The following is a 24394-nucleotide window of genomic DNA, read 5'->3' on the forward strand; positions in this document are numbered from 1 at the left end:
GTCTTGAGGTTCTTTTCTTGCCATATCCTAAGAAAGCAACCTTCACTCCTTATCTGGGAAGCCTGCCGTGAACCATATGAGTAAATAAAGTACCAGGCCATTTCTCCAAGGGGCTTTTATCAGCTCCAAAGTCAACCTTTATTCCTTAAAGGTTTTTGCTGACATCCTGAGTCTAGGCATATCTCTTTCAGACATGACATTCCAGTGACAGTGTTGGCTAATAAATCCACATTTGGCAACTGGAAGAAATTCGACTTCTATTGGATTCATGGAAATAAACATATTGCCATGGAAATAATAATACTCACTCATTAAGAGTTTCCAAATTCTGGAGGGATCAAGTAGGGAGAAAAATATAAATGCTTCAATATTGCTACAGTTTACCGAATTTCTCTACAAAAACAAATAAGTTCTTTTAAAATCAACAATATTTTGAACAAAGTCACAAGAATGATAATTATTTTCCTTTCATTCAGGCCCACATCAATTCTGGTTTATCCCCATTATCTGCCAGTATGTCTATGAATTCAGTCATTCCCCAGGGCCTCCAAAATTCCCATCTATTCCAAAGGGAGGGTCTGAAAACATATTTTCAGAAACCTATATTTTAGAATAAGTCAGAGGGTGTAACATTTTTGCATATGCACCAGAGTAAAACAATGACTGACTCTAAATGACAAATAACATTTTTAAAGGACATGATTACAGATATGATTATAATGCGATTGACAAAGGAATGTGCTGTTTTTTTGTAACAACATATTATGATAGCAAACAGAATTACAAATGAAAGTATATCAGACCAAAGAATCAATTATTTTGTTCCCCCTTGTCTAATTGTACCTGGGGTTTCTGTTGATAAATAACAACTGGTTTCAGAAAATCAAAGGGAGCCTTTGGCTTTTTCATCTCTATGTGTCTTTCCTTTTTTTCTTATTTCTTTTTTTCCATTTCCATTTCTCTTCTTGAGTTTCCTACTCCAATGTCTTTTCTTCCTATACGTCCCTTCCTTTATCCTTTCTCACCTTTGTTGATGTCCTTAATTCCTTCTCTTTTTGTTTTCCCCCTCTACCTGGGATGTCCAAACTTTTGGCATCTCTGGGCCACACTGAAAGAAGAGGTGTCCTGGGCCACACTTTAAATACACAAACACTGATGAAAATTGATGAGCAAACGAAAGGTTTTAAGTAAATTTGCAATTTTGTGTTGGGCCACATTCATAGCCATCCTGGGCTGCGTGCAGCCTGTGGGTCATGGGTTGGCCACCCCCTGCTACACAACCCTTCTTCAATTTGTACAGACCCTCAGTGACTTATACAGACCCTCTTCAACTTAGAGGGACCCTCTGCAATTTACACAATCCTTCTTCAACCTTTCTAGTCCATTTTAGTTTGCCCTTTTAACTCACCCACACATAACCAATTTTAGAATAACCCTCATTCAGTTCTATTTTTCTCAAGATATATTGCCATAATTTATCTTTTATTACCAAAACCATGTATTTTTCCCCAATTCAATTAAAATTCTCAATTGTTAGTGACAATTGAAAGTAAGTAATTAACTTGCTTTAGAAAGATGAGTTTATGAATACATTTCACAACTTTTAGAAAGTTTTTTCCCCATTGGCAAATACATTTGCATTTTTATTCTTAGTGATTACTGCATTCCTGTAGTGTGCTCAAAAGTGAGCTATCTCATTAGCTAGTGCCCTTGGCAACTTTAGGGAGGCTGGAAAAGACAGGGGGAGGAGATACCAGGCTTGGCATGGCTTGTTCCCAGGACCGAAGCAGCTCCTGGGCCTCCAGAAGGAGGATTCAGAGTACTTAAAAGACTCATTTTCTCTTTTTTTTCTTCCTGAGTTCTACTATCTAAGAGGGGCATGAGCCCTTTCTGCCTCTTTAAGCCATCAATTTAAATTCATTCTGAATAGAATTCTTTTGATGTAACAACATTAGAGACCTTATTCTATTTATCAGAAGTTTAGCAAAACATTTTGAGATTGAGACTGAGCCGTTCCTTTCAAAACAGGGGAAAAAAAACCCCAATATCTAAAGCAGAGACAAAGTTCAAGCCAACCAGTATTGTCAAATTAAATACTCTAAAAGGAGGGAATGGGGCACTGGCCTTAGAATCTTATCTCACACCGCCTGGTACTACAAATGACTCTGCCAAGATCCAAATGGCATGAAGCCGAAATAGCAGAGATGTTATCTGATACCAGGTGGTACCACAAATACACAAAGGCCCAAACAGCAAAGACACTATCTCACACCTACCATTTGGCGAATAACCTTTACAAGGCCTAAATGGCATGGCCCAAATAGCACAGCCCAAACAACAGAGACAGAAGATTCCCAGGGAATACAAAACAGCAAAGATCAAACCAAGTTTCCCAAAAGATAAGAAAGCAAGCAAAGAATAACTGTAACCAAGACCAACAGACAAGAACTCTCAAACTGAAACTGACTTCTTCCTGCAGAGGAACAGAGAAACAGAACTAACAGATAATTAGAAAGCAGTATGATTTCCATGCAAATTTCTCTGAACGATAATATTCCAAATTAAAAACACAACTATGAACACTGGAGTCCATCAGCTCTCCAGTCGGAACCTGTCAACTCCGCAGAGACTTGTTGCCTTTCACCAGCAGAGTGTTTAAAGGCGGCTGATGGCCTTGACAGGGAGAACAGAGAAAGTTCCTGAGATAAAGAACTGGGAAATTCCTGCAGTGCCTACCCTGGGGTCAGCCTGCCACAAGCAGCTGGGACCCCTCCAGGCCTGACTGTGGTCCACATAGTCCCATCTGGGTAGCCAAAAACTGCAACGGAGAGCAGGTCCAGGTGCCTGAAGCTACAGAAGCTAATACTTGAGAAGCAGGTGCTGGTGTAAAGGAAAGTGGTTTGTTTGCAGGTGCCAGCCACCTGGAAGATGGGGGACTCACATCTCAAAGCCCATCTCCATCTCTCGGTGCAGGCATAGGTTTTTATAAGGAGGGAGAGGGAAAAAGAACAAAGAGATCAAGAAAGGGGGTTGAAAACTTCTCTATGTGCAGACAAGCACAGTCCATTCCTATAAGGCAAGTAGATGGTCCAGCGTGCATCATCCTGGTTTAGTCCTGGCTTCACGTCATCCTCGCTCTACAATTGAAGGTCAGCAAATCTCCCAGACCTGGATTGCCTGAAGGTCGGAATCTGTATCTTTTGAAATTAGATCCTAGGGTTCTTATACAAACATTCTGTTCATCTACAAGCTGCACATTAATCAGAGTCAGCACTTACAAAAACAATGTCAAAAGAATGGTGGGGTGGGTTACAATTCTCTGTCACAATTTTTCAATAAACATTATCATAAAGAATTATAATTATTCTTATTTTAACATTGTATGTCAGCATATTTTTAGAATCCACAAATTAATTTTAACTTATATAAAATGTGTTAAAAAGCTGACAATAGCAATAAAAACATTTTTAAAATTAATCATATGAAATTTGAAATTTTGAGAGAGTTATTTCTATTAAATGGAAAAGCGAGGTACACAGAAACCTCCTTCAAAGCAGATGATGATATGGTCAATGAAATAATCTGAGTGGACAAGTATGGAAATGTTTGTGTGACAAAAAAATGTAAGCATCCTGTTGAGTTCTATTTCAACGTTTCAACTTTAAAAAGTGAGTTTATCTAAGCAAGTATCTTTAACGCCAAACAATTCCTTGGGAGTAAAACTATCTAATCTCATACTGCAATGATTGCCCAACAGCCATGTGATAGATGAATAATATCCCCCAGTAGGCCACAGCCTAATCCTCATACCCTGGGAATGTATCACTTTATATGACAAAAGAGATTTTTCCAGGGAAGATTAAATTAAGGATGTTTAGATGAGAAGAGTATCCTGGATAATCCAGGTGGGCCCAGCTAAGTAGTCACAGGTATCCCTATAAGACGAAGGCAGAAGAGAAGATGATAATGCTGACAAAAGTAAAGAGGGGAGTGATGTGCTTTGAAAATAGAGGAAGGACCATAAGCCCAGGAATATGGAAGCTGGACAAGGGAAAGGGAATGGATTCCTCCTTCCAAACGTCCAGAAGGAGCCAGCCCTGCTGACACCTTGACTTCAGCCAAATGAATCTGAGGTTGGGCTTCTGACCTCCAAAACTGCAAGAAAATAAATGTGTGCTGTTTCAAGGCACTAAGGGTGTGGTAAGTCATTAGAGCAGTAATATGTGGAAATTATCAGCCAGTCAAAGTCAGGGAACCAGTGATTTAGAGCTGATCATCTTCATAGCTGCAGAGTAGAAAAAGGGTGTTTCTCTGTGAAGTGCTTTTTCTCTACACAAGGACAGCGGGCAGGCAATAGAATAAGTTCTATTTAAAAATTGTTACTAGTTAGTTCATAGTATATTTTATTTGTCAGGGTGGGGGAGATTTTTAAGAAATCTTAAAGGAGATAACCTGAAAGTAGTTTTGATGCCAGATTGCTCTGGAGTCCCTCTACCTTACGACCACCAGCAGGTACTGGAGCACTTTATATAACTTAAAGGATTTTAACTTCTCTTCAGATGTTGGAAATGGCCAAGAATAATAATCTAAAAATACTCGAAATGGTTGAATCAAGGAGAAGGAAGTATATTTGTTTAAATCTTGCTCTAAATACTCTTGATAGCAAGGGCTTCATTGTCCTGGGTCCTCGTTATCAGCATCATCAAAGTAAAGCTACATTTGCTGCCTGCTTACTCTGCCCCAGGCATTTGTGCTCAATCCTTTACATTCCTTCTCATTCAATATGCACAATAATGCCACAAGTTAGTTTTTTTCTCCCCCTGCATTGCAAATGGGAAGAACACATCTTAGAGAACTTAGGTAACTTGCTCATTTTCACATAACTATTAAGTGACAGAGCTGAGACTTGATCTGTACGAAACCAAAAGGTAATACTTCACTTTAGTGAGTTCCATTTTCCATATAAAAGAAAGACAGCATTCCAAGGTAGTGTGGATTGCACAAACCCCATCATACTCTTGTGATTAAATTGTAAACCTATAGCCTCTGAAAAAATTGACCCTGAGAACCCAAACTGAAAACTAATACCCACAGATATTTATTGACTGTTATACAATTAAAAGCAGTAATGGAAAAATACATTTTTATTTATTTACTTTTAACTGGTGAAGTAATGACCCTGGCAATAAGGAAAATCATGCCATTTCTGAGCGAATAGCCCCTAGAAAAATAGTTTTATAGGACAGACTAAATTCTTTTGTGTTAATTTTTAAGATAAAATTATTAATTTTATGGCTGTTTCTCATGAAGAATCACTTTTCCACTGAAAGCTGAAAGAAGCCTCACATTTAGCCATTTGATAAATGGTCATTTAAGATTGTTTTGAGGTATGACCAGTGCTAATGTTAAATCCTTAGAGCTGAGAGGACATGAGCCCTAGTTCCATCAGTAGGACACTAATTAAATGTTTTAAAGTAGGTCACTGGACCTCTCAGAATCTTGTTTCTAAATGAGAGATAGCAAGGGCTCAAATTTCTTCTCGGGGAGAGAAAGAAGTATAAAACATCAGTAGCTGCTAAAAGACTTAGTTTGTCCATATTTTAAAATTTAATTTTATTTTGATTAATTTTATTTATTTTAGAAATAATCTAGAAAAATTTCCAGGTACTGGTTACTGTTTAAACCAGTTTGGTACAAAATAAAGTGATTTAATTTTTTTTAAAAGATGAGGGTCAGTTTATGAACTCTGTAATTTATAAATTCCAATTTAAAGCTCAGCTAAACATTAGTAAGTTGATAAAATATGAGGAATTGATCTTTTTTTTATGGTAGATGGAAGTCCCTTTCAAATAAGAAAAGAATAAAACTCGGGTCCCCATGCTACTACTCATTACTTAAGAAAATTTCTTGCAGTCTTATTATAGACCTCTAGTTGTAAAACTCTAGTATAAGAGAAAGGAATTATCAGAATTTTAATAACCAGAGGGATAAAATTATAATTTAAAGTAGGAATTTTAAAAACTAAATAAAGTGTGATCCAGAATTACTAAGACAGTTGCATCTTAGCCTATGTCATTTAGATTTTTAAAAGTTTTTGAATTTTTTAAATTTTCCATCTTTATATATAAATTTATTTTCATCACCAGGAAAAGATAACTAGTAAACAAAAGGTGAGCTTAACGAGTAGAAAACACATTTAAAGAAATAATCACGTGATCTTTTAATTTATTGTTTTCCTCTTTATGGAAGATGAGAGGATCCCAAGAAACTTCAGTATGTCACATGACTAAGTAAAATTTGAGTGTAAAGGAGTTCTACTGATGTTTTTAATCCAAAACACCTCATAGAAACCAGAGTAGAGAAATGGAGACACTACCGGCTTCATCTTTGGTTGAGGTTTGATATAGCAGTAGCAGCAGCTATAAAACCCATGTAAAGTGTACTCAACATTTGGGGATTGGGGAATATTAACTTGATCTTAGGACCTGGTTGATACAAATGCCAAATTCTAATTTGAAGATGAAAAACTGGATGTCTGAGAAATGAAGTGATCTGACGAAGCAAACAATGGACTTCCTGGTTAAAAATTTTACTCTTGGCTCTTCCATTGTGCTCCTGAGTTAATCAGTTGTTTGGGGGTTTCTAAATATGTTTTATAACTTAGAAACCAAGAACCAAGGTGGTTTCCCACCAAACTTACTTTTTCTGTAAATGCCTCCACAATTAAGCAGATTGGTGCAACAGCTTTTCCCATTATTTGTTTCAACACCAACCTAACTCATAGGGTCACATATTGAAAAAAAACAATTCTAAAACTATTCCACAAAAAGAAAGGTGATTTCTCTCTAAACCAATTCTAATAAACCGAAAATACTAAAGTTTCTGTGTTTACGTTTATTTATGAAATTTGCTTACCTTCCAAACTGGTCCCCAAGCCACCCACCAAAGAATGACGCGATCATTCCACCAATTGCAAAGCTGGACACAGACAGGGACCAGAACATGGTGACGAGGCCAGAAGATGTCATAGGCTCTTTTTCAGTCCAAACAGTTGGTGTTGGGTTTGTTACGACTGGGTTTGTAGGCAGTTCCTCTGTACTGTCAATAGCATAGTTGTTGATAGTTTTTCGGTCATCCAGTGGAATATCCAAAACATGTCTATAATGGGCCATTATTACCTGAGGAAATAAAATTTAAAAATAACTCCAATATTTCAAACATTTAATAAATTTTTATGTTTTTTTATTTTCATAAAATTTTAATTGAAATGCTTTATTGTTTATATTATTAAAGTTGTGCCAATTATTTTCCCTTTGCCCGCTCCACCCAGCCGGCCCCCCACACCACTGTACATGTGCAGGGTCTCTCACGTATGTTCTTTGACGAATTTCTTCATTTTCTTTCAACCAATCCCCACCTCTTCCCACCCCTCTTACAGCTGTCAGTCTGTTTCATGTTTCTATGTCTCGAGTTCTATGTTGCTCGTTAGTTTTTCTTCTTTAAAATATTTGTTAGGTATTTAAACAGGATCATCTCAATTATGTGCCTTACACACATACACTTATGGATTTATTTATAGTTGGCCATATCCTATAAAACAGAGGTCACAGATTCCAGTGCCAACAGGAAGGAAGCAGGAACAAATAAATGAAGGAGAACCTTGATTAGAGAATAAGAGGACTGAAATACCTTCTTTACTATTGAGGGTATAACAGCAAGTAAGCAGGATCATAGCACTAGAAAGCATTTGTCCCATCTGAAGGAGGAAGCTGCAAACATGAGACTGGTGTTGATGATGTTTCATTTTTAAAAAGAAGCTGGATATATGGGTTTTTATGTAAAAATTTTATGTAAATTAAAAAAATGTATGTAAAAAAATAGTAGACAAAAATAGTTGTCTACTATTTAAATTGAAAATACCCTGCAGGCTAAAAAGATACGTTTCTACACCAGTGTTACTCCTACACAACAGGATTTAAATTGACTTACGTAAATATTTTAATGGAAACATAAAAGTGATATTTAAAAAATTTGGTAAAGATAAGATGAGACCCAAAATAAAGTTATTATACAAAATTCAAACAGTAGGTGCTGTATCTTGCTAGAAGTGAGCTATAATTTAGCAATAAACTTTCTAGCAGCCCATGGGTAGAGAGGAAAACAGTCACGTACATTGATGAATTCCAAAGATTAAAAATACTTAGTGGCCCCTGAGAAGGTGTTAAAACCTCTGGGTTCTCATGGAGTTTGGTGTGTAATAGAATGAACAATGTTCAAAACTAAATTTCCCAGAGCCATACTTAATAATGTGTTTCAATAGAGCCAAAGACTATATGAAAGTCAAATGAAGAAAAGGCACATCCTTCAGGCTCTCTTCCATCACGTCATTTCTCTCAATGGCAATTTGGTCATTGTTGAGCAGCAACGAGCGGGGAAGACCTTTGACAAGGACCTGGAACTCAGTTGCCCCAGGTTGCCAGTCATGGGTGAAGTCCTATGTGGGAAAGTCTGTTGGGAAAGACCCTGTCTGGTTTCAGGGACTGTAGCCTCGCTGACAGGCAAGAGGGCCCCAAGGCTGGAAATAATCAAGGAGGCCTTGGGAAAACAGGACACAGGGGAGACGAAACCTGTCCCCCTGGCAGGGGTGCAGCCCCTGCCTCCCTCACATCACCCTGCGTGGCCCTGTGATGGTCGGTTGTTGATGATGGGTAAGTTCTCTCGTGAGGAGAGAAAACCTAAGCCAGACATTGGCTGGTATGGGCAGCAGACAAGGACTTGGGGGGACATGGAGAAAGGACAAAAAGGCCCACACCATTTGGCTCGGTTTGGACATGGCCGGTGTCCTCATTCTATCTGAAAGAAGTCTCCTTATCTCTTGGTGGTTCTGCCCTGCTTGCCTGGCTCAGGCTTGAAATAATACTAAAGGCAGGTATAGCTTTAAACTGGATCGGGCAGTTCCTGGGGACAATCAGGCCTAGAAGTAAGTTCTTTGGAGCATGCTTTATTCTTCCCTCATAAGCTATGATAACTGGCTCACACTGGGAAGGAGATTTACATTATTCATAGACCCTGACCTGAGGCAGATCTCTTGTGTTCCTGAATTGTTACCTATGATCTCTATTTGTTTTCTGTAAACATAGCCTTTTGACATTGATTGATGAGCTTTGACCCCTACCCTTGTGCATCTGGTTCTCGATAAAATCCTTTGGACACAGGGGGTTCGGGACCTTCTCTCCCCTAGAGGGAAGAGCCATGTCCCCTCTCCTGCCAAACAGAGCAGTGTTTGAGATGACTCGTGTTTATTCCTCCCACCCACGACAACCCCCGGACAGGCTCTATGGGATTCAGAGCCCTACTCCCTCCTCAGCTGGCTCCAGACAGTAACCCTCAGATCCAGGAGCCACGCGCTCCTCCACAGTGCTCCCCGCAATGCGTTGCCCTCTGCGACAAAAGTCAGTTGTGTGAGGGGAAGAGTTGACATCCTCTTATGGTAAAAGAAGTCTGACCAAGACATTTGCCTCATTAGAAGGTCATGCTATATGGATAATATACTCATACATAGAAAAGCGGCTGTAAGGAAATACCGAAAATTTTCTCAGCAGTCTGCTCCACGTGATAGAATAATTATGGGTGATTTTTTTCTAATACTTTCTGCAACAGGCGTGTGTAGTTTTCATAATCATAGAAAGTGTGATTTATAAATACCTTAAAATAATCCCAAATGTCATTCTGCTCACAAAAACAAATGGTCCTGAGTGACTCTTCCTATGCAACCGTATTTAATGGAAGGGGTTACAGAGAGGTCACTGAGCCCAGATGTCAGTGGGGAATCCCTGTCTTCAGGTCTGGTTCTAAGACTGTGATCAAAGGAGAGGAAACCTTAGATTAAGTTTCCCTCTAAGACTAGAAAGGATGCTTTAAGGATTAGAAACAGTCTTCCACAAAAAGAGGCTCTACCAGTTACGGAGTTATTGAGCCAAATTTCAGGAAACCTGTTCAATTGGCACATGTTGTCATCACCCACAAAAAAGGATACACTGCCCCACAGCGTTATTTCCTCAATATCTCTACCTCAGCGAGGTCTGCCACAGTCATGAAGACGTGTGGCACCGAACCAGAGCACATCTTTTGGTTCAAGGAACAACTCATTTGAAGAGCTGAACTAACTGGTGAGCACACATTTCCCGCATTCACACCCTGCAGGATCTTACATTTTCCCTGGAGTCCAATAGTGTAAAAGAAGCAGATAAAATATGATTGATTTGTAGAAGGCACCCCACAAAAGTTTGTACTTTCACCTTATGCCAGCCTTCTCCCAAAGCTTTCATTCTCTCTCTCTCCTTCACTAAACATGTGATTGAAATACTTATTTACACCAATCGTTGTGCTGGGTATTGGTGATAGGAAGAGGGACAAGACATCAATCCCACACTAAGTGACCTGACAGAGTGAATTGGGCCAGAGGGAGTCAAGTCCTGGTTTCTCCCCACCAGTTTCAGGCTGTGGGAGCTGAGAAAAATGACATCCTTCTCCTGTCTATTTATTCTCTGGTCACCAGAGTAGGGATGCACCAAATAAATGAGAAAAATGATGGAAATTATTTGATATTTTTTGAAATACCCATCCAAATGGTCATTAAGGAAAAAAATCCAAATGTTGTGGAACTTCTTGACCATTAATTTAAAAGTTCTGTATTATTTTATTTTGAAGCACCTATAGAAGACAGGAATGCAGAGAAGGACTAGAATCTTCTTTAGTGTTAATGTTCCTAAAGGTTTTAATCTGGCCTAGAAATGAGTGTAAGACTATTGGGAGGGTCAGACTGGGGAGATCATATGTTAAAGTTACTGATGCAAAGTGAGTTGGTGCTCAGTAAATGCTTGTGCACAGAATGAAACATATCCTTCTGTAGTTTCCTCTTATTCCCTGGCATTTTCATTTGTATATGGCGGAGAGTCTGAATGAATGCTGCAATAAGTTATTAACTAAAAAAAAATCCTAAGGCACATGGTATTCTGGTTAAAGTTTTTTCTTTCCCTGTGGGTTTAGCAAAAAACAGTCAAAGACCAAGAATTACTTATTGCTCTTTATTTTCTTTTGAGGATTATCAAGTGAAGAGGAGTCAAAGCCAAGTTACAAGCCCTGGAACCACACACATGATACCTGACAGAAGGCTGGGATTATCCCACATTCCCCATACGGACACACTTTATTTCTCTGTATGAGAAACACATATCTTTGTGTCATTGACAGAAATTTCCAGGAAAAGATTTGAATTGTACGTGATTCACTTGCCTGTTGAGGTGCATTGATCACACCAATGTCGTATCCAAACTGGAAGGAACCCAGCACGGCAGTGAGGACTGTGAAAACCAAGGTCCCGGTGACCTGTGGGGAATGGAACACAGGTTGGGAAACAACAGGCAGGCTCAGCTACCCACCTGCCATCACTCCCCAGCGTGGACTTTGACAGGCTCCGCCGTCTCATTCTTGTGCCTTGATACTCACAGTGAGCCCTGTGCTCCTGGCAGAGTCACTTATACAAGAAGGGAAGAGCTATTCATTATTTCTCCTACACTGCTGAAGTTGAGAAGAGTTGGGATGCTTCTTCCAGGGAAGGAACCAAAAGTGTGTGTGTGTGTGTAGGGTCTCGCACAAATAACATCCCTTTTTATTACAAAATCTTTGCAAACACATAAGCATGTAATTCTGTACCATAACAATATCACATTTAAGCACACCATATGACATTTTAGGCGAAATATTCAAATTAAAACTATAAATTATTCCACCCATACTATTACCCTACCCTACCAATCACAGTCAAGTAGGTGTTACTTCTGCCAGGCCCTGTAGATATACACTTGATCCAAAATCAGAATTGAGAATTAGAATAGTTCCTGACTGAAGGAAACGGCTAAGATAAAAACAGCCATTCATATCAATGAGAGAAAGTAAGACAGCAACAACAATGCGATGAAGGGCTCCAGGACATTGCTGTGGTGCAAAAATACCTCAAAACTTATGCAAAGGGCATCAACTCGTCTTTATAATGACCCACATCAATATCCAGGTAATACTTTCAGGATTTTATCTAGTTGAGCCTACAGTTGTGGGTTAAAGGATATTATTTTCCCTGCAACTCCCTGTAGCTACAAAAACAAAAATGTAGAAAGAAGCAGAGCATTTATCCTTTTCAACACATAATTACATGCCTAACTATTTAAGAGAAATCGTGTTACGCATACTGAGTCACACATAAGGATATTTGATACAGTGTTCTGTGTGTGCATTTATTTGTGTTTTATAGCAAAAATTACGGAAAGAACCTAATATCACTCTATGGGAAGTGGCCAAATAGATTCAAATACATCATGATATATATATACACATACATACATACACACACATATACATACATATATATCAGATACATCCAACATGCTATGCAGCAGTTAAAAAGAATAACGTGATCATGTACTTGTTAAGTGACGAAGGAAGTTGTGTACTCTTCATGTTTTTTAAAGGCTTAAATCTGAGTAATCTTTGATTTATTCATGTTGTCTATAATTCATACAATATATATTTTTCTGTTTTTGGAGATTTTTAAAAGTATATTTTTTTGATTATGCTGATAAGGGCAAGATGACTTAAGAGGAGCAGCCTAGCCAGAGACCCCCTCCCAGGTCAACTGTTAATCATTGCTTATCTGCTTCTGTAGCCCGTTTTCACATCCCTTCCCCCGCCTGGGTAGCACATCAATCTCATCAATCTCCCACCGGAATGCTAATCCCTTCCCCCACCTGGGAAGCCCATCCGTTTCCCGCCGGAATGCTAGGGCTTATAAACCCCTATCTAACCCCGATTCGGGGCTCAGAATTTAGAGACTGCCTCCTCTGAGCCCGCGCGTGTGAATAAAGGCTTACTCCGTTCCCTGAATCGTGTCTTGAGTCTGGCTTTCCGTAACAATGCTATTACAGTTGTCTCATTTTTTCTCTCCCCTTTATTTCCCTCCTCCCTGCACCGTCCCCTCCAGCATTCCCCCCTCTTAGTTCATGTCCATGAGTCATGCATATAAGTTCTTTGGCTTCTCCATTTCCTATACTATTCTTAACCTCCTCCTGTCTATTTTGTACCAACCAATTATCCTTCCTATTCCCTGTACTTTTTCCCCCCAGTCTCTACCTTCCCCTGCCCCACTGATTACCCTCCCTTGTGATCTCTATTTCTATGATTCTGTTCCTGTTCTAGTTGTTTGTTTATGTTTTTTTTTTTTTTTAGGTTCAGTTATCGATAGTTGTGAGTTTGTTGTCATTTTACCAGTCATAAGTTAGATTTTCTTCTTTTTCTTAAATAAGTCCCTTTAATATTTCATATAATAAGGGCTTGGTGATGATGAACTCCTTTAACTTTATCTTATCTGGGAAGCACCTTATCTGCCCTTTCATTCTAAACGATAGCTTTGCTGGAGAGAGTAATCTAGGTTGTAGGTCCTTGCTTTTCAAGACTGTGAATAATTCTTTCCAGCCCCTCCTTGCCTATAAGGTTTCTCTTGAGAAATCAGCTTACTGTCTTACGGGGAACTCCTTTGTAGGTAGCTCTCTCTTTTTATTTTGCTGCTTTTAAGATTCTCTCCTTATCTCTAATCTTGGGTGACTTAATTATGATGTGTCTTGGTGTGATCCTCCTTGAATCCAATTTCTTTGGGAATCTTTGGGCTTCCTGGACTTTCTGGAAGTCTATTTCCTTTGCCAGATTGGGGAAGTTTTCCTTCATTATTTTTTCAAAGAAGTTTTCAATTTCTTGCTCTTCCTCTTCTCCTTCTGACACCCTTATGATTCAGCTATTAGAGCATTTAAAGTTGTCCCCGAAGTTCCTAAGCCTCTCCTCATTTTTTTGAATTCTTGTTTATTCATTGTATTCTGGTTGAATGTTTATTTCTTCCTTTTTTTCCAAATCATTTATCTGAGCCCTAGTTTTCTTCCCTTCACTGTTGGTTCATTGTATATTTTCCTTTATTTCATTTTGTATAGTCTTCATTTCTTGCCTCATTTTGCAGTTCAGCTCAGTCAATTCGGTGAGCATCCTGGTTACCAGTGTTTTGAACTCAGCATCAGACAGGTTGTTAATCTCATCGCCTAGTTCTTTTTCAGTTTTGTTCTGTTCCTTCATTAGGGTCATATTTCTTTGTCTTGGCCACCTGTTACATTGTAAGGGGTAGAGCCTTAGGTATTCCTCCCAGAAAAAATTCTAAATGTTTTCCAATTGACCTTTTGATACAAAATGACCTATTAAATTTGCAGTTTGTGGTTTTTGGTGTTGCGGTCCATAGAACAAGCTAGGAAGTCTTCAAACCTTGAGCTGAATTCCATGAGGGGTTCTTTGGGTTTTGCATTGTTTATTTCCTTGCCTAAGAGGTAGCAGCAGTACCAGCACCCACCTTCAAAGCAGCTTCTTTCTTGGCATGCTGAACCTATAGAACTGCCCCGGCTTCATCCACCCCAGAGCAGAGAGACTTCGGGGACTTCGGCGTGTGCAGTTGCTCGGAGCTGTCCATCTCTGGCAGCATTCCCATAATCTTTCTGGCCAGGTTTGAACGCATGGTTTGGGTAAGCGGGAACAAACATTCTCCTAGCATCTGCTTCCGCTCCTGGTGGGGTGCTATGGCCAGCATGGAGGGAGTCCTGCCCCTCTATACACACTGCAGGCTGGAGTGCCTGCAAAAATGGCATGGCACAGTGAAGGCTGTGGACACTGGAGGAGTACTTGAAAGGTGCAATAGCCCAAGGGACAGCAGCCGCCACGGGAGCACAAAGTGCTAAGTTCGGCACAGCTTGTTAACACCTCCAGACTGGTAGCTGTCAGTCAGCCCTTGTTGGGTGGCGCCAGCCCCACCACAGTCCATAGCCAAATGATCCGGACTCTCAGACCCAACTCTGTGAGCAGCAGTAGAGAGGCCATGAGAGGCGTCGGCATTACCAGTTGGAGCCAGATGGTAAAGAGCTGGACGAGGCCCAGACTGGCGTAGAGTGCTGGGCATTCCTTGGAAGCTGTGAGGTCTCCACCTTGCTGCCAGCACGGATGAGGCCTCATCTATGCCAGCTGCTTAAGTGTATAATATGGAGGTCTTTCCTGAGCCTGCGGAACTGCTAGCACAAAGCAGCCATAAGCTATAAACTGAGACTGATTTAAGATGGCATTGGCAGGGAATGCTCTCATTCCTGCTACTTGCTGCATATACTGGTTGGTCGGTTGCCTCTTCAGGAGACAAGAAGCACACAAGCCAAACCCTTTGCTTCTCCCTTCCTGTGCATTACCTTAGCTTGGGTGATGGATCTGAAAGGAGAAAACTCTTTCCTTAACTTCTCATCATCAAGGGTGTCATCCAGGTTCTTACTATAAAGCTTCACCCTTGATATTGACTAATTCTCTCTTGTTTCAGCTGTTCAAATTTCTCTTTTAATTTGGTCTACCTTTCTACTTTTCTTCTGAGCACGCCTCACAAAAATGACCTTCACACTGATTTCTTTTCCATTCATCTCTTCCACGGCCTTATTGACATCCTTGTGTTTTTCATAACTCACAAAGCCAAAGCCTTTGGATTTCCCACGGAGACCTCTCGTCACCTTGACACTCAGGGCCTTACCAAACTGGCTGAACAGCACTTTTACACTCTCATCATCCACCTCTTCCTTGAAGTCTTTGGTATACGCACTGGTAAACTCTTTGGCTTTGGCTCCAGGTCAGCTTCCACCTCTCTTTGAGACTTGAATGTGTTCATGAACACTTTGCAGTCATTGAGGAACATATCATTCATTTCTTTGCCTTGTCTGCAGGCTTTTGAGTCTTGATGTGAGCAAAGGCTTAACCCTTAGAGCCATTCTCCTCACACACCACCTTGCAGGACAGAATTTTTCCAAAAGCAGAAAAAGCATCATAAAATGCCTTGTTATCTACAGATTTTTCTAGGTTCTTGATGATGTTTCCCACACCAGATTTTCTCAAAGAGGGATCCTTCTGAGACCACATGATGCAGATTGGCTTTTCCTGAGTCACATCCAAGCTCATGGTATCCAAAGCCCGCTCAGAGTCTTCCAGCTGGAAGCTGGCGTGGGCAGAACCCAGGGGGTGGCCGGTGATCCTTCCGCGGCAGACCCAGATGTACAGCACAGGCCCCACAGGACTGAACTTTTCATACAGCATGACCTCAGCGACAGGGGCAGGTCTGGGAGCAGGTCACCCACGTACAGGGAGACAATGGGGTAACTGCTGGCAGCAGCCTTCCTCTCTGTGCTCTCACCACCCCCGACCTAGCCAGGAGGACTCTATAGAGACCACACAGGACAAAAAAGGGCTCTTCGTTGAGCCCGGGCCCGCGCCCGCGCTGCGGCTTACAGGTGGCAGAGTGAAGCTGAGAAGCTGGAGTAGGCTCAGAAACGAGAGGGGACAGGGCATTCCTGGAAGTCTCATTCGAGACCAAGACCGCAGGCAAAAGGCAAAAACAACATGGCCCTCCCTGAGAGTTGGCAATTTTCAGCTGTCCTGGTCTGAAGCGCCACATTTCAAAAAAGAGATTTATTAAAATGGAAGTTTCCCTCCAAATTATAAACATTCTTAAAGGGGTAACCAAATGGTGCCCAGATGGCCCCCCGGACACACATTTCTCTATAAATATAGGCGCGCGATCCTGGCGGTTTACCATTACGGCATCCAGGGAAGAGGGTTACAAAACACGTGTCCATGCCGACTGGCCAGAGGAAAAGGGCAGCGCGGATACGTGGTACGCGGGGCCGCGGGTGCTCGGGGAGGCCGGCGCGCGGGGCTTCCGCGCGGCACGAACGGGCTGCTGGAGCGGAGGTGCGCGGACTCGAGCCGCTCGCTACCTGACCGACAGAGGGCAGCGACTGACGCCCGGGTGCGGCCAGCGGGCAAGCTGGAAGCGTGCAAAAATGACTTTCCCCAGGTTTTCCAAGGAAGATTCGCTTTTCTTATTTTTTCCATATTTAAAAAATTTTTCGGGTTTTAAAAGTCTTTATCTCTCTCTCTCTCTTTTTTTTTCTTCAGGCTGCTGGGTCCATAAATGGCAGAGTCTGCGGCCATGGCAGTGGAGAGAACCATAGAATATTTTCTTGAAAAACAAATAAGATGATGATATTTGAGGAGGGAAGTGAGATTGGAGAAGAGGAGTAAACGAGTATTTTTTCTTTTATTTATATTAGACATTTAATAAGGAAACGATTCCATGCATAATTATATAATTTAAAATTTTAAAATCAATAAATGGGACACAGTTATGGCAACATGAATTTCAGTTCCCATTCTGATGCTCAGTGGGTATGTGACCCGAGCCACTTCCCCAATAGGAGCTTCAGTTTTTATCTAAACTGAGGAATGCTTGTAAATCCTCCTATAACAGCATGAAAATAGTTAATTAACCAGTACCCCTCATTTTCCAATCAGTCTGGAGATCAGAAAGGTCAGTGTCATCAACAAAGCATTATTGCAGAACGTCAGAGCCTTTGAAGTTAGTCCAGAGGCTCTAAGACCGGACTCTACTTGGAGAGCGTATAATATGTTTAGCTCCCGGGCCCTCAGCCCCAACCTGCTACTGAACTGGAATTCTGGGGTGACAACTGAGAATCTGTAGGTTTGCTCCCTCTCTCCACTAATTCAGAATTAATTGCAGGTGACACCTATGTAGACTTTCCCTCCCGTCAGCTTCCTTCCCTGAGAGGACTTCAGATCTGATCCCTAACATATGATCATATGGAGTGTAGATATATGTACATACACACACACACAAAGAAGCATATATAATATCATATACAGTATATATTAGATATAAATCATGTGCATATATACATATAACTATTTATAAATGGTAACACAATATTTGTTAATAAATTTAAAAATATATTATATGTAAAATGTGCAGGTACACACATGCTTGCACACACATATACAACATGGTATATAACGTATGTATTAGTCCTAAAATGTAAGTAGACCTCCAAAACTCAGTGGTTCAGGCAGCCAAAATTAAGATGGGATTCTATTCACTGTGTTGGTAGTTTCTCTTTAGATGATTTTTCCCCTTCAGCTCTTTCCAAGGACTGGGAATTTCATCCTGTTTGCAGGTAGTGACCATCATCCGCAGGGAGGAGACCAGGGGACGCCTCAAGAGCGCTTTGACTCACTTCCCTGGTAATACCCATCACGGGGAGCTGGACAATCTGATGTTAGGTGCAATGCAAACACAACTTCAGGGCCTGAGAGTGAACATGCCTGTTGGATGCTTGTTCCCTGCTGTAAGTGTATTGTCTCATATAGCCATGTCAGTTTTCTCCTGCTGTTAAAAACAACCATCAAGATGGTGGCTCAACTACCGTAAATTTACTATTGTATAGTTCTTGTAGGTTAGAAGGCTAGTGCCAGTCTCATCAGACTGAAATTAAGGGGTTGGAGGGCTGTGTTCTTTTCCAGAGGCTGTAGGGGAAAATTTGCGTTGATGGTATAATTTAGTTCCTTGTGGTTGTAGAACAAGGTTTGTGTTTTAGTGCTGACTGTAAAGCAAGGGCCGTTCCCAGCTCCAGAGGCCACCACATTCCTTGGCTAGTGGCACCCTTCCTCCATCTTCATACCCAGAAATGGGGAGGCCAAGTCCTCATGTTGCATCTCCCTGACCCTGACCACAGCCAGGAAAGGTCTCCCTTTTTAAGAACTCATGGGATTTGATTTGGCTCATCTGGATAATCCAGGAAAATCTCCCCATTTCAAGGTCTGTAACCTCAATGATATTTATAAGTCATATAACCTGTGAATATAAAGTCATAAAAACCTGTGACTATGTTACCTTATAGACGTTTTGCTATATAAGGTTTTCGGGATGAGGTTGCAGACTTTTTTGGAGGACCATTATTCTGCCTACCACACTACTCGTGACAGTACCATTAATACCTTTATTTTATAGATAACTAGGCTAGGTTAAGGTCTCAAAGCCAGTAACTTGTAGAATAAGGATTTGCTCCCCCAAATGGGCATAATATTCCTTAATGCACAGTATTATTATACTGACAAAATAAGATATGTAATGTGGTCTTCCGAGAAATAGTGAAAGGGCTATAAAACAACTGCCTCTTTATTCACATCATTGTCATCTCATTCATCATTCTTGCCAAACAACCACCTGACAACTTTTCATGCATCACCAATAATTTTCACAACAGTACTATAAAGTACACAAACTATTGTCATTTTTACAGGTGAAGAAGCCATGACTCAGAGATTAAGCGGTATGCCCCACATACACAGCCAGTAAGTAAGTAACAGGTATTCTATTAGAACTAAAGCTTCAAGCTGATGTTAACTTTTCACTGCTAAATAAAAAAGCAGATTATCAGCAGCTATAGGAAGGAGAACCTCATACTCTTTCCTCTAAATCACACGCTTCCAAATGCCAACCCCAAAGACGGTCTTGCACCAACCCTTGGAAAAAGCTGGGGGCTTCTCAAGCTATAAAATTTTCAAGCTGAAAGAGACCCTAGATACCAATGGATTCTAGTCAAATCTCTTCATTTTTCAGGTGAAGAAGCTGAGTTCAAATCTATTGTCTGAGTCGCACAGTGATTACTGAGCACGTCCAATGTGAGGGCCCAGTCTTCTGACCCTTCCTTTCATGCTTATCCCCCTTCTTTCCAAGTCTGGGTGGATTCACAAAGCTGAAACATTGTGCTTTACATCAGTTTTCATTCCTTCTAGGTTCCATTATTAGGCAAGCCCTCAGTGCTCAAATACATTCCTACGACATAATTTCTAACCTCCAGCCAAAGAGAATTCAATGATAGCTCTGAATGAAGCTTGAGCATCTGCTATGTGCCAGGCAGTGTGATAAGCACATTATCTTCTGTTTTGCAGCATCTTTCAAACTTCAGTTATTTGAACACTACCTTCATGATTTTTGCCAAACTTATATATCACCTATATAGTTACTTACTTAATATTTGTCTTTACATTATTTTCAAAATTATAACTGCTCTAGCTTTATCCTGGGCTATAATGGGAAATCATGATGTCTTAATGATTTTTTAAATATATATTATATAAATATACATCTATTAACTTTAAAATGTTTGTCATCTGAGTCTCTTATTTAATTATTCTCTCATCGTAAAGAACTATTATAATCCAGAATATACTATGTTATATCCCAATATGTTCTTATTTTATCACAATATAAAGAAACCCAAACTAAATTAAATAACTTAATCCTGGTATCAGAGCAGGTGAGCAGCAATACCACACCTCGAAGCCAGTGTGTGCATCCAGCCTTATTACTGACATAAAGAAATGCTCAGCAGAGTAGTTTATACCAGATCAGAGGTTAGAGATCCTACTTTAAGAGGGGCACAGATTTACCTGTTTCATGATTGTGTATAGGGGTGGGTGCATTTTGTGGGGGGGGGGGCTTATAAAGGAGCAGTGGTACTATACTCTTTCTATTTTCAAGTTTTTATTTTGAAAAGCCTTATTTGTATCTACAGAGAAGATGAAAGAGTAGCGCAGTGAACACTCCCTTAACCTTCACTTGCACTGACCAATGGTTAACAGCACATTTGGTTAACTCTCATTGTGTGTTTGTGTGCGCATTGTTGTTGTTATGTCTGCATCATTTCAAAGTAAGTTGAAGATATTTGTGGCACTTCACTCCCAAACTCTCCAGCATGTATGCACTAAGAATAAAGACATTCTCCTATATAATTATAATGCCATTATCATATCCAATAATGTATTAGATATACAAATATTATCTAATAGCCCATTTTCAAAATTTCCCAATTGTCCCCATATTGTTCCTTTAGAGCTGCTTTCTTCTTTCCATGATCTAGGAGCACTTGTTGCATTTGGTTGTCAGTTCTTAGTTTTCTTTAATCTAGAACAGTCCTTCTAGCTCTAGTTTTTCATACATTGGCAGTTCTGATGATTTCACACCAGTTTTCACAATTAGTTAGATTCAGGTTAATCTGCCTTTTTGAAAAAAAAACCAAACACATTCCTAGGTAATATGGTTATGCAGAATCATTTGAGAAGAAGTTACATAGACTAGTCAGAAAACAGAGCAAATATCCTTAAACTCCTAATTACTGAATAAGAAATATGACTTTTTAGCACCAAAAATGAACTATCAATTGGCAAGAGAAGTAGCTTTGATCTGTGGTAGCTATACCTAACACTGCCCCAAACCCTCCCTATGCTCACTGACTTGAAAACTTTACCTATTCATTTTCTCAAAAATGATGCAAAATGAACATAAGGCTGCTTTACCTGATCTGTCATTTTATGGTGTCAGAGTCCTCCTCTTAATTCCAGGTCCTGTAGTGAGTGGGGCACATGCAGCTGGCTGGCTCCTGCCTGTCTTTTCCTGGTGTCCTAAGTGGTTATAGTTTAGAGGAGGAGGAGCAAGGCAAGTAAGGAGTGGATTAAAAGTCCAAGTAGATGTTGAATATTGATGAGACTAATCAATACATGCTTTGCCTCAGAGACCTGTAGCAGTCATACTTTTGTTCCACCAGGAAAGAGAATAGGAGCAAGTGCTTCAGGCATAAGTTACAAACCACAGGCGGTCACACTTTAAAGCATGTGTTAAGTGTGGCAGTCTCCGGGGACAGGTAAAAAGCAGATGAGACGTGCTGGGCTGCCGTGCCGTGTTTTGGAGACAACAAAGACAGGGACACAGAAAGTACACTGCACCCTGCTCTGCAGAAAACACGTCCTGTGCTGTTTGCTTCAGATCGGGGGTATATGGTCAGAGGCCATTGCAGGCTTGAGTAGTTACATGAGTGAGTTTTGGAGAGCTATGAGCTTGGGTTTGAATCTCAACATTTTCCTACTGGTGGTATGCCCTTAAGCCAGTAGCTCATTGTGACTTTTCTGTGGTTTGGTTTGAGAATAACAGAGCACATATTTTGTTTTGTTGAGTGGATTAAATGTTGTGATATGGGAAAGTGTTTAGCATAGTACATATTAGGTGCTCCACAAATGCTGGCGTAATTTTTTTTTTTTTTTTACTATTATGATTATCGGTTCCCCATCTGTTAAGAAACACTTGTTGGAGGCAATAGTGTAGAGTTCTGAAATAAATCTGTTCATATTACTTGAGGTTGTGCCCTTCTGTGTATCCTCTGGGATATTCAATTCCTTCTTGGGGGTCCAGGCAATATCAAAACTGACTGAGCTTGAGCTGTGTCACTGGTTCCACTGAGGCACAACTGGAACCATTCCAAGCAGCGGACATGTCATTGACAGCAGCAAAATTGAGAGATTGTTATGGAGAAATAGAAGATAATATAATGAAGAGGTAAAGGAAATTCAGATTTCATCTGCTTTTTATTTCCCCACCCTCTTTTCATTTCTATCACTCCTGAGTAAATATTTCATTTCAAACCACAAACTTTTATTGAGCCTAGCACAGTTCCAGGCTCAGAGATGCTTGAGACAAATAAGATGCTTTGGAGTTCCTAATGTAAAAGGAGAAACTAACATAAACTCAAACGCACAATACAGTAATTTCTTAGTGGAAAAACATTGTTAGCAATGATGGTTAATCTTTATTGAGCTTGTTTGGTGCCAGGTGCTGCTTTCAGCAGTTTACGTGGATTAACTTGTGTAATCATAACCTGAGGTGCTCTGCATTGTGGTGCCAAGCTTTGTGAGCTCAGCTTTGAAACCAGAGCTTAAGAAGCCCAGGTAGCCACACTGACGCTTTCCATGCCAGTGTGGGCTGGTGATGCAATTCTTTTCCAGCGACGTGACACTGCAGGAGTCTTTGTGAGACTAAAATCATATCTACCTCTGTTCTTTGAACCTTCCTTTTAATAAAGATAGAGAGCTGGCCGTGAGTGCGGCGAGACGCCGGTTATCTTTCAGCGTGCACTTGCAGATGGAGTTGGAAGCATGTCCTGCCACTTGCTAACCCTGGACCGACACGGAACTTTAGCCTCCCAGACAGCTTTCTCTGCAGTAACCAAGGCCTCTCTTGGTCTGCTCTTGCTCAGAAATGAATAACCTCTGCACCATTTAGGGATGGGTTGAAGTCTTATCTCCCGGGTGGGAGGGGAAGGATTCAGTCACAGTGATTGCATTGATGGAGTTAGCTTTTGGGGAACTGATAATTCCATTCTGGCCTCAAGAGAGTTTGCTTTAGCTCCCACCAGAGGAGCTGCAGTCTCGTTGCACTGAGGCGTCTTCGTGTTTCTATGCCTGTGGGATAAACTCATGTTTTCGGCACTTTGCTGCTGGGACAGAGGCCGTTTAATGAGGTGCGCCAGTGCCTGGAATGGTCCAAAGATCCCAGCTGGGCGGGATGAAACCAGTTCTTTATGATTGTTTTTTCCCTTCAGGTCACATTCTGATTACTTTTGCGTTTAATTTAATCTTCATAGTAGATACCACCGGTTCTACGTAGGAGTTTGCAAGGGAAGAAAAGAGCACCCCTTCATTTTTTCATGATTACATTTCCCTTCAGCAAAATGAGAGTTTAGTTTATTTCTATAAATGGGAAGCAAGAAAATCAGCTATCTCAGCACGCTGCATTCCCCTCTGATTGGTCAGGTGTGGGGAAGTGCAAAGGCTTCCCTCAGGCACCAAATTAAACAGGAGTGCAAGCATTGGAAAATCTTAGTTCCTGAAGGCGGCCAGTGTATTTTAAGATTTCCCAGTCCAATTTGTCCCCATTGCAGCCTGCCTCTTCTCCGCCTCTCCAAAGATATCTCTCTGGATCAAGCGTTTCCTCCGTGACCGCACAGCTACCTGACTTACCTGCCTCCATCCTCATCCTAGAGCCTCTTTGACAGAGCAGTCGACATTGATTTAAAAATTAAACCAGACCATAGCACGTCTTGCTTCAAAGTCTCCAAAGGCTTCCTAGTCACTCTTGGAAGGAAACCCACATTTGCCACCATGGCCTGAGAGGTCAATTTGAGGTGGTCTTCCATGACTAACCTTCTGTCCTTGACTCGCCTCCTCCTCTGGGCTCAGCCATGTGGACTCAAACTCTCAAACTTCGTTAATGTGTGCCAGGCTCAGCACCTTTGTATCAGATGGGCTTTTGCCTGGAGTGCGCCACCCCAGATGCACATGTGGCTGGCTCTTCTGCATTCAGATGACTAAGAGACGCTCCAAGCAGGCTTCTTAATTAAGGTAGACAACATCTACCCCACTGCAACTCCATCTCAGGCCTGATCCTCCACTTTATTTTCTTTATAGCACTTATACTTGACATTGAATTATTCACTGTTGTTTTATTATTAAAATATTAGATGTTAATTATTAATTAATAAATTAATTGATATTTAAATAAAATGTTTACTTATTTGTTAAGCATTAAAATTATAAAATT

The 24394-nt window shown here is 40.7% G+C and overlaps 1 protein-coding gene and 1 pseudogene across 1 annotated transcript in view; both read right to left on the reverse strand.

Moving 5' to 3' along the window:
* The window catches only part of SLC2A2 (solute carrier family 2 member 2), a 40163-nt gene extending 18726 nt beyond the window's left edge, over positions 1 to 21437 (reverse strand). Inside the window, exons 1-3 of the mRNA XM_054580485.1 lie at positions 21322 to 21437; positions 11296 to 11388; positions 6916 to 7178 (exon numbers count right to left, since the gene is read on the reverse strand). Coding sequence (XP_054436460.1) covers positions 6916 to 7178; positions 11296 to 11388; positions 21322 to 21333 — 368 coding nt within the window. The 5' untranslated portion in view covers positions 21334 to 21437. The remainder of the gene's footprint in view (positions 1 to 6915; positions 7179 to 11295; positions 11389 to 21321) is intronic.
* Positions 14411 to 16470, reverse strand: LOC129073645 (polyadenylate-binding protein 4-like; annotated as a pseudogene).
* Positions 21438 to 24394: the final 2957 nt, after the last annotated feature.

The sequence above is a fragment of the Pteronotus mesoamericanus genome, unplaced genomic scaffold (genome assembly GCF_021234165.1).
Source record: "Pteronotus mesoamericanus isolate MK-2021 breed Mesoamerican mustached bat unplaced genomic scaffold, CSHL_Meso_final contig_116, whole genome shotgun sequence".
Taxonomy (NCBI): domain Eukaryota; kingdom Metazoa; phylum Chordata; class Mammalia; order Chiroptera; family Mormoopidae; genus Pteronotus; species Pteronotus mesoamericanus.